Source organism: Urocitellus parryii, chromosome 10, assembly GCF_045843805.1.
Source record: "Urocitellus parryii isolate mUroPar1 chromosome 10, mUroPar1.hap1, whole genome shotgun sequence".
Taxonomy (NCBI): domain Eukaryota; kingdom Metazoa; phylum Chordata; class Mammalia; order Rodentia; family Sciuridae; genus Urocitellus; species Urocitellus parryii.
This window is the reverse complement of record NC_135540.1, coordinates 85,385,673-85,397,024: the sequence shown is the minus strand read 5'-3', so window position 1 is coordinate 85,397,024 and position 11,352 is coordinate 85,385,673. Positions and strand designations below refer to the sequence as shown.

Here is an 11,352-nt window from a genome sequence, read left to right as displayed (position 1 = left end):
AATTTAGATTTCATTTTTCCAATATAGCATTAATATTTTAACATATTTGTTATTTATTAAGTAATGGCAGGACATAGTTCATAAACTATTAAAATAGAAGGGCTACTAACCTATGTATTGAGGTTGAAAAATGAGAAAACTAATCAGTCAGAGATATTATAACTAGTCAAGAGTTTCTAGAATTCATTTCTCTTTTTTCAGACTGATAAATTCAACTGAATTTCTCCCCATAATTATTGTATAATAAGAGGAACTTATATATACTAGTTTGGGGCTTGGATTCTTTCATTTATAGTTCTGTTAGTTGTGATTTTTCTGAAAATTTTTTCTATTGAAAACACTTCAACAGCATGTTGGCAATCATACACAACAAAAAAGTCTTCACTGGATACGTGAAATTATTTAAGGTGCTTCTTATTAATGTAAGAGTAACTCATAGTATATTAAAGGTGATTTTAATTACTTCTTTTAAGAAATAACAATTTTAGGTAGGCAATTGTGAGGAAAATTATCATCATAAAAGCCAAAGCCACATGATTCTTCCATAAACTCCAAGGTGAGAGATCGATGCCTTGGTTTGTCAAGAATTCTTCACCAGTACATCTGAAATTCAACACAAAAATATATGACTATATTCCTAACATCTTTCAAATTGTACTAAATATAGTTGCTATTCCTTTGTTAAAGAAGTCTACAGGTCATCTAAATATTCAGTATCTGTCATTTCATAAGTAATAGCTAACAGTCACTGAGTACTTCAAATTTTGCTAGATATATTAAGCAACCTGTGCCTGACAGCTTAGTTAATTCGTAAAACAATCTAAAGGAATATAACTATTATGCATATTTCAAAAAGGAGATGATGCAGGCTTAACTTACTTGGCCAAGTTTACAGATTCACACTATGAACCAATTTCCTAGGCTTCTCAGATTCATCTGTTTTCAAATCTATAATGCTGCTCTCTTCAAAGGAAATACTGATCAAGTAAATTCATTTTCTCCTCATGAGAAAACCTCAGTTTTTATGATGACAACTCTGTCCCCTGTTTATATGATCAAAGCTCCTTAAATTCTGCTTACATCACAAGATAGTCATCCAAAAAATAGGCTAAGAATTCTAAAACCAGAACCAGGGAGGAAAAGGGCTTGTGAACAGAATTCTGTTCTGTCAGCTCTCACACCAATATTATAATGAGTATTGCAGATAGTCAGTGACAGGAAGATACCAGCAGGTCTAGGATCAGGCTCAAACCTTAAGTAGAAGCTGGAGGAGAGCAGAATGGAGTGCCTCTGTCAGAGGTGAGAAAAGCACCTGGGCAAGGCTTACCAGTAGCCAATCCAGAGGTTCACAGACTATAAGCCCTTAGTAAACCATGAAAATAGTCTATTACAAATTCAAATGTTTTGAAAAAGAACTCATTTTTTCACATTCGATAATATTTTACTGTTAAGAGAACAAGAGTTACACAACATGTTCACATACATTAGTGCACAACAACTCACTTTACAAGTTAGAAAACTTAGGCTTAGAAAGTCTTATTGACCTTGAAAGGATCCTTACCAGCTCTAAGACCAGGGACCTTTCCATATCATACTATGATAGTAAACAAACCCAATGTGACACTGAATGCAAACTTACATTACATAATTGGAACAGCTACTGATTTCTGTTGTATTGAGTTCTGGACAGTAGTTTCGTCCCAAAAATTCATTGTGTTGCAAAGCCTAAAACACAAGGGGGAGAAGGGTAAGATAAATAGTTTCAAGGGATTATCACAAGGGGGCAGGGTAAATAGTGTCAAGGGATTATCACAATTATGCCCTCAAGTTTAATGTTTATGATTATTTCTAAAAAATATTCTCTTTCTTGCCAGTCTTTGCCACAGCAAAGTACCCAATTTTCCCTGGAAATAAAGTAGACTAGGGTTGAGATGCTGGCTCCCATTGGATAAGAAAGGAGAACTCTGGTTAGATTAGACTGTGGTTACTTCCTTCTCTCCCAATTTTATAGTTTGAACACTATAATTAAAATGATATAACAGTAAAATGGTTCTGTGATTGGGTTTGGAATCTCTGATGGCTTCATAACTGTGGCATGCTTGGTGGCTAGGAAGTTTCTGTGCAAAGACACAGAATGCCTGGCTGCTAGGAAAATTTCTGTGCAAAGACATGGGATGCCTATCTGCTGTAGGAATGCTCTGCATAAGGAGGATCTGTGCTAGAGTCTTATCAGCCTCAACCTTGACCTCAGGCTCACAGCTCCTGAGAATAAACAAAACTCTCTTGTTAGACAACTACAATGTTTCACCAAGCTCCATTGCACTTGAACCTGTCAATATAACAGTAAATTTAAACAACGGACACTTGAGAGCTACACAAACCTCTTAACATTACATATTGCAACTATAGCATGTAAGTGAGGAATAAGCTGCATAATGTTACTTACTCTGTAAGCTGCCTAATGACACAATGAGCAATAATGTACTACTGATGCCAATGATCTAATGAAACTTATTGATATAAATAAATGAAGCTGACAGCTTGGCTATTCTGCTATTCTGCCTCTGTATCTTGTCTCTGTGTCTCTTTTTATTTTCCTTACATAATAGAGCTCAAAGAATATTGCTGATTTATAATAGCAATCTTCTCTTATTTATTTTTTCCAATCCATTTTAGTTATGATAGTTGAAAATGTAATCATTCTATTTTGACACAGGTTATTTTGGAGTTGAATAGCTCATGAAAGACAATATGGTTTTGAGTATTATATGATTTTCGTTCTGTTCTAGTTTTCCTTTTGATATAAACTATAAATTCTAGTCTCTCATCCTCTCATTTACTTCCTTATTTAACTAAAACACTACATGTTTATCATCAACTTTTATTTTCACATTTTACTATGAGATTTATCTATGACTTTCCTCTTCCTCAAACAATGGGGTGACTGGGGAAAACCCCATGTGACTCCAGGAACTTGTGCTGAGGCTAATAGGAGAGTTTCATTAATTGCTCTTGAAAGGAGACTCCAAAATCACAGACATTCACAGCTCATGGCTGGGGAAATGAGCTGGTCAGGCTTTATTTTGCTTTTCTCATAGCTTGGAAACACATGTACTGTAAGAGAATAAGATAACTTACCAAATAGCCATAGTGAGGGATACTGAAGTACTCAAGCCATGATAGCCAAGGTGGAAGAGGAGTGAAAGTCAGCAATATACCCAATAAACCCTATAAAAAGCAAAGACCATGAATCAGAACCCAACTTGTGATTTTATGAAGAATTCTAGATAATACCCTTTTCAACTTTCAACTCTACAACTTTCCAAACATTTCCACTAGGATCAACTCTCTTCATATTCATTCCAGTTACTCTAAAAAAAATCTTCATCGTTTGAATGTGTATACACCTCTGTGTATCTAAGGTGGTTTATTATTTTAAAGGAAGGACCATTTCCTATAATCTGTATAATATATACTATTTGGATGATCTAAAATTATTAAGACTATGTCCTCAACATTCTCTGTAACTGCACACAATGGAAGTTTAAGAAATAGTCATTCCTTGGTACCTGAGGGGGATTGTTTCCAGAACCTCAGTTCACAGATACCAAAATCTTCAGGTATTCAAATACCTTATTTTTAAAATGGTGTAGTATTTGCATGTAAATCATGTACTTCCTTTTTTTACTTTAATATTACTTCCTATATATTTCAAATACTTTCCATATTCCTTAATGATACTATAACATAAATGCTATATAAGTAGTTGACAATACATATTTTATGGCATAATGACTGAAAAATGACATTAAGAATAATTTGAGGTTCAGAATGCAGGCTTCAGATTACCCAAAGCCTAGAACTGATAAACACAATAATATGATGAAGTACAGCAGAAAATATGGCCAATACTTCCATTTAAAGCTATCAGAAATCAATATTACAATAGAGATACTAGGAACAACTTCTCAAAATACAAGGAACAGCTATGAGGTTCACATAACACTTGTCCTAAATGGTACAATTTAGGTGGTACTTGGTACCACTAGGATAACAACATAATGACAATGTTGTATGTCTGCCCACATTTAGATTTGACCTAACCAAGTGCTTCATATAACACATACCATCTCTGAGTAATATGTGGTTTCATGACTATGGTTTTAAGGTTCTACCAAGATCCTTTACACAATATTTAGTCAAAACATCCCATAAATCAAACAATTCATCTGTATTTATTAAAGGATATTTTATTTATTAGATGAAATATAAACAAGACATCACTTTCTGAATGAGATACATTGTAGTTGACAAATTCAGAAATGAAAGATTTACACTTTGACAAGAACTTATGCTGATTATGTATCACTGAAAGACATCTATTGTAGCAGAGATGACAAGTGCATTAATTGGTTAAGCGCTCCTATTTAGTCCATGTCATGGAACAAAAATGTAAGAACTATGTTGGGGATATAGCTCAGTGGGTAGGGTGTTTGCCTCATGTGCACAAAGCCTTGAGTTCAATCCCCAGCACCACACATACACACACACACACACAAAAAAAAAAAAAAACAGGGGAACTTGTTCTGTTTATCTGTTAATTCATCTATGTGATTACAAACTTTAGGGCCATGTGAGATTAGAATTAAGTAACTATTATAAAGAAAAGATAAGCAGAAATACTTGATATAGAGATTCTTAGGAATACAAAAAGGGAATCACCTAGTACTATGGACTTTGGAATTTTCCAGTATTCTTAAAACACTCCTTTTCAAAATACAGGACCCAGGTAAGACACCCCTCCCCATGCCACACACTATTACACTTCTCAAGGAGCTTCACATTCACCTTGGAGTTTCAATGCATCCAATGAAACTGTCTCCACTGGTTAAACAGCTGGGAGTTCTCTAACTCCAGCATGAAAAGCAGGTAGAGAGTCTACTGATCTCATTACTCTGATTTCTAAAGTTCAAGGTCTTATTCAATACTATCAAGAAATGTCTTTTAAAAGCTCATCACTAAAGACATGTTCATACTAACGACATTAGAACACTAGCAAAATAAGCTTGGATAAAGTTGAGAAGGAAAGCTGGTAAATTCTCTAGAATATACCTCATCTAGACCTCCTGGAAGCGACCAAGTCCCATGTATAGAATACTCAAAGTAGGTTTTAAATGACAGGTAAAGGTACAAGGAAGAAAGAAGGGGAAATTTCCTTCTGAGAGAAGTACAGTTCATACTCACCAGCATTAACAGATAATAGGTACTTAAAACTGCTGCTATGAACAAACGTTGATGTGAACCTATAGCCAGTAGCAGGGAAGCAGTTGAATAGTACACCATCAAAACAGTAAGCATCATGATTGAGAAAGCTTCTGCTTCCAGTTTCAATCCTTAGAAAGAAAAGAAGGGTTTAGCACTGCTGCCTAGGTCAATATGTATTCAGGATCATTTACCATGCAAATAATGCTAATATTCAGAGCAATTAATACCTGAATGAAGAAAGTTACCCACATCCAACTACCATGGGCCAGCAATTTTAATTTTCACCTATATATAATTGCATGAAGTTACCACACAGATTTCTTTTGTACATTTACTTCCAAAGCACTTTTCCGTATAGCACCTCTGTTTTCCTATGTGGAATTAGGACAAACTTCAGAACTACTTAGATGGAGAGGCACAGGCAACACAACTGGTCAAATTATACTGCCTTCTCCTATACTCAGATATCACCACATTGCTCACTATTTGCTGTCACTGCATTACTGAAGAAACAGGGATCAGGTTTCACAACTTCAGTGGTTTTAATGCCTGGGGGAAAGAAAGGAATCTCCATACCTAAGTCTCCCAGACAAACCATCACATGGCTCTGTGATAGAGAATGGAATAAGATAAGTATACTTTAAAAAGTGTACCAAGCAAACATTCATTATATAGTTTAAAGATTTGGAACAGCTATAAGAACACTGATCAGGAGTCTGGGGCCTAGATACCATGATCAATTCCTTATAATACACCTCTTATTTGTAAACTGGAAGTTTTTGGTTCTTATACTATAGTGTGTTATCATAAATAGATATTTCCAGTGTATGTGAGAAAGAGAGAAACATATAGAAATTCAGAAGCAATGACCCTGCGGTAAAGTCTGAGAACAATGCAACAATGATCAAACCCCAAAGTAACCATCTTTTTCTCATTATTAAGGGTATAGGGAAAGAAGACATGTATACACAGATTCTTTACTTTTCTATATATCTCTGTAGACCTTATCAATAATACATACTAATCTAAATTTTATCTGTATATAGTCACATGTTGAGAGACAAAGAGAAACAATATAGATAGATAGGCAATAACTATCACAGCTCCTCAGCATAGTGTTGAGTTTTTTATAAATTATTTCTGTTTCTTCATGATACATGGCATCTTGGTAAAATGAAGTTTTGTAAATATTGAAAGTTCTGTTGAGTAGAGCATGAGGCATGTGTGCAATCCCAGTTCTTCAGTGGACTGAAGCAAGATGATCTAAATTTTCAGATAAGTCTGAGAAGCTTAGAAAGACCCTGATCAAGACAAAAATTTTTAAAACAGCTGGGGATGTATCTCAGAGATAGAGCATTTGTCTATCATCCATGAAGCCATTGGATTGATACCCAGCATGGCACCAAAATCAAAAACAAGAAGCTTCACTTGGGAAAGACTTGACAACAATACTCAACTGAATGGCTATTGTTGAGCATGCACAATGGATACACACTTCCCTAGTGGTGGGAAGTGTGTACTTCTAGTTGTAGGAACCATAAACATGCTTGCAAAAGAAATTGGTTTTAACACATAAGCAAAACTAAAGACACATTCTCTTTGTATTGTTACTTACCTATCAAGAAGTATGCTACACAAGTACATATAATTGGCAGCAAACTCCTGGGTAGTAATTCAGATACCAGTTTTCCAAAGAAGTAAGATGACACTTCATACCATCCACTAATAAGCTCTTGTCTACAAAACAAAAACACACACCACGCATCCCAGATTAGTCTAAAGCACAGCCCAGTGGAGACGCTGCTGTCCAGGTTCCTGCTGCCACCAGGTCTGCCACCAGGTCTGCCACCAGCTGCCCACGGGCTCCAGGCTGACCCTCCCACCCTGCCCCCATCCCTTCTCCATTGCAGGTATAGCCTCCTGGAGGTGGGACACAGAGTCTGCATCTCCTCACTCTTCTCAGATACCCTGCTTCTCCTCTCAGGCTGACCCCCTCTTAGTAGTACCAAAAGGGCTAATCTTAGCAGTAACAGAAGATTTTCTTCACTCCAATTCTGACCCTGTAAAAGATGACACTGTTATTCTTCAAGGCCTCAAAGCAACTTATGATCCCTAAACTTTTTATACTTCTGCTACTCTCATGTTAGAAAAAGAAAATGACTTCTCCCTCCAACGATCACCAAGCAATACACCCATCAGCTACCAAACTCTCATCTTTCTTCTTCCTGATATCTTTCTCCTGAAATTCCAAACTCTTCCACCAGTATCTTCATTCCTTCCCTTTCTGATAATTCCAGTCCTTGGCATATAAATAGGGTAAAATATCTTCCATCTTTGAAAGCAGAAGAAACAACCCAGTCTGCTTTTTAGTGTAAGACTGCCCTCTTGATCTTTTCATTCCTTCATCCACTAAGGCCAACTGTACTCCCACCTCCAATTGCTAATCCTACAACTTAACTCTCTACCAAGAACTTCAAACTTTTCTTGCAAGGGTTATGGTGGCCTGCTATTTCCAAAAAACCTAAAGATACTTTTCAGCTCTTTATTGCTGGCTTTCTCTGCAGCACTGCAAACTAATGACCACACCTAATTCTGAAACTTTGTTTTCCTTTGGTGACAGGCCCCACAAGCTCTTGATTTTCTATTTCACTCTTGACTGCTTGTTTTCAATTAATTGTGATAACCTGCATACATATTTCAAAAGCTCATGTTACACAATGATAAATACATACAGTTTATATTTGTCAACTAAACAAACCAAGAAATAAAAGAAAAATACTGGTAATCCTCTGGGTCACACCTTTGGCCCAATTATAGATCCACACCCGAAATAGAAACCTACTCACCTAAAGAGCTTCTCCAGTTCAACACTCTTTCCTCCTAACAGGCCGGCCAAACTCTGGAAGATAGTCAGTGTACAGAGTGCCCGGGCTCTGCCAGGACAGAAAAACAAACAAACAAACAAAATCCTCAGTCAATTCAAAGCTATTAGATCAGCTTTCAACTCATAGGATCTCCTTCCACAAATTATATAACATTTTTCTTTAAAATAGAGTCTTTAGTATTTTGTTATGGCAGCCTGAGCTATCTGGTCAAAGAAATACCATCACCTTGAATTCAGTGTTTCTCTGTTTATATTTTAGGAATGAATGCTTGGCACCATTCCTAAAATATAAACAGAGAAACAGCAAATTTAATAAACTCCTCAGATGGTTAAAAATTTAATTAGCCAGTTTGATTTTAAAGTTGAGTCAAGAAAATGGTGAGACATGTGGAAGAAAAATGCCAGATGTTAGAAGGAACCCACACTCCGTTCCTTCAGACACACAGACAGCACACACATCAGCAAGGCCCGACAGTAATCCTTGACCAGGACAGCCACCTTCCTACAAGGTCTTCAAAAATAAATCAAAGAGATATAATTTAAGAAGAAAAAAAAATTCTGTGTACCTTCTCAGTAAAAGAATTGTGTTTTTTTTTTTTAAAAAATATATAATTTTTATGATTATATACCAACCTCCTGGAAATAAGAACAAGCTTCTCTTCAAACCAACTTAACTGATATAAATGATTTTTAATTGAAACATTTTGAAAAAAAAAAGATAATGTAGTACATCAATTAAGTGACATAAAAAACAAGAGAAAAAAATATTTTTAATATAAATTCAAGTGAACAATTCCAGCTATATTAAAGGAAAAACAGGAGTCCAGAGACACTCCATATATTTTCCTAATGCCTAAAGAATGATGAAATAATAGTACCTGTAAATGTGTAAACATGTAAATGTTAATATGATAATTAAAATAAATAGGAAACAGCCATGCCTAGTAGATAATCAACTACATAACTCTGAGTCCAAAAATTTACCTTATGTAAACTTATAAGCTAATTTGAGATGCATAGGATATAGCAAAGATTCAGTTCAATATAGCTAATGATATTATAGTGTTAATAACTCTGAGAAAAAAGACAATGAAATTCATTCAGATACATAATATGATTTATTTTATATTACTTTTTATTATTACAGAACCAATTCATTCTAATTCTTTATAAGATAGTAACTCACATTTGTCATATCTAGTATTCATCTGATTGATTTTAATTTTTAATTTCAAATAAATCAAAATATACTTATGCATATATGGTACAAAGTAATGATACTATTCATAAATATGTTAAATAATGAAGTCAAGGTAATTCAGGTGATCTCTACCACCTCAAATATTTATCATTTTTCATGGTGAAAACATTTGAAATTTAATCCAAGCAATTTTGAAAGATATATTATTATTTAGCATCTTCACAGCAATGAGCAATGTATCTCAAAAAATAAAAAAAAAATATGTGTCTCTTCAATCTGAGACTTTGTACCCTTTGATCATAATCTCCTCATTCTGCCCATCCCTCAGATTCTGGCAACCACCGTTTACTATTCTATTCTATGCTTCTAAGAATGATTTAATTGTTCTCGAATGTATGTATAAGTGAGAATATGTATTATTTGTCTTTCTGAGCCTGGATTAATTTACTTTCCATAATATTCTCCACTTCCATCCATGTTGTCACAAATGACAAAATTTCATTTTTCAGGGCTGAACAGTATTCCATTATGTATACATACTACATTTTTTTTCCCATTCATCTGCTGACAGGCACTTTGATTCCTTAACTTGACTATTGTGAATAGTGCTGCAATGAACATAGGACTGATGACACCTTTTTCACAAACTGATTTCAAATAATTTCCATAAATATCTAGAATTGGGACTAGTGGAATCATTTTAAAATACATTTTTCAAATTTGCTTAGCCATAACTATAACCTTATAAAGCTATTAAATCAAAGGTGCTCACACTCTACATAGAATTCAAAGCCAGTTCTTAGTTATACAGGTTAGAGAAAGTGCAAGGATAGTACTTGATCCCAAAGAAGAACAAAACCTTTGGCCTCCCTAGCAATTTCAAATGATAAAGGACTGATAGTCACTGCTGGAGAGTGCTTTAAGGACATAGTTTCCAAAATGATGCAAAACTACTGTTTTCTAATCAAAAGAATAAATCACTGATCACCCTAGGAGGGATTAGGTAAGCCACACACACAGGCTACTTTTACATAACCAAATGTCCACAGAAAATGTGAACAAAGGTAAGTCAAAAGGACAAATTAAAATACGGTTGATGTCTAAATTCTTCAAAAATAATCTCAAGAAATTGACCAAGATGCTTAGCATAAACAATGTTTTTTGGAACCGGGGGTTGAACCCAAGGGCACTTTACCACTCAGCTCCAGCCCCAGTCCTTATTTTTTGTCTTGAGACAGGATCTTGCTAAGCTGCTGAGGCTGTTCTGACTCCACTTCCCAAGTAGGTGGGATTATAGGCAGTACCTGGCTCTGACATAAACAATTTACAGGGAAAAAAAATTTACACTGATATACAGTTTCAGAGGTTTCAGTCCACCCTTGGCTGGCTCCTTTGGTTGGGGTTAAAGCAGAATATTATGGCAGAAGTGATGCTGGAGGAAAGCTGCTCAGCTCATTGCAGCCAGGAAGCAGAGAGAAAGAGAGAGGAGGAGGGGCCAGGGAAAAGATCAACCTTCCACCAGGGCATGCCCCCAGTGACCTGCTACTTCCAACTAGGTCCCACACCCACGAGTCTTTCTAACTATCAATTGATAAATCCACTGGGGAGAAATGTGCCTTCATGATTCTATCACTACCCAAAAGCCTCACCTCTGAACACTCCTGCATTGGGGAACCCTTCAACACATGAGAGTTTGGGGGATAGTGTAAATCTAAACAATGCTCATTCTTAGTTTAGAAAATAGCCAGCCTTCTCCATGTATCAAAACAGACTCGACACAAGCTTTTACAATCACCCTCTATAATAAAATGGGGATAAGACCATACAGCCCCTTTGGCTGTTTAGAGGTAACCTTAGGCTCTGGATGACAAGCAGCCATCCCATCAGGTAGCCACATATGGTTCTCCATACATGAACTATGAGGAGGACCCTGGGTCTGGGATGTTGCTGAGCACCTATGTTCAGGACATGACACAGCCAGTTAAATCTCTCATCATGAGGA

The 11,352-nt window shown here is 35.7% G+C and overlaps 1 protein-coding gene across 1 annotated transcript in view; it reads right to left on the bottom strand.

The window, feature by feature from the left end:
• Window positions 1-438: 438 nt before the first annotated feature.
• Window positions 439-11,352, bottom strand: part of LOC144257180 (broad substrate specificity ATP-binding cassette transporter ABCG2-like) — a 30,511-nt gene continuing 19,597 nt past the window's right edge. Inside the window, exons 8-13 of the mRNA XM_077803133.1 lie at window positions 8,112-8,198; window positions 6,881-7,002; window positions 5,245-5,393; window positions 3,139-3,228; window positions 1,640-1,725; window positions 439-603 (exon numbers count right to left, since the gene is read on the bottom strand). Of these exons, the coding sequence (XP_077659259.1) occupies window positions 456-603; window positions 1,640-1,725; window positions 3,139-3,228; window positions 5,245-5,393; window positions 6,881-7,002; window positions 8,112-8,198 (682 nt within the window). The 3' untranslated portion in view covers window positions 439-455. The remainder of the gene's footprint in view (window positions 604-1,639; window positions 1,726-3,138; window positions 3,229-5,244; window positions 5,394-6,880; window positions 7,003-8,111; window positions 8,199-11,352) is intronic.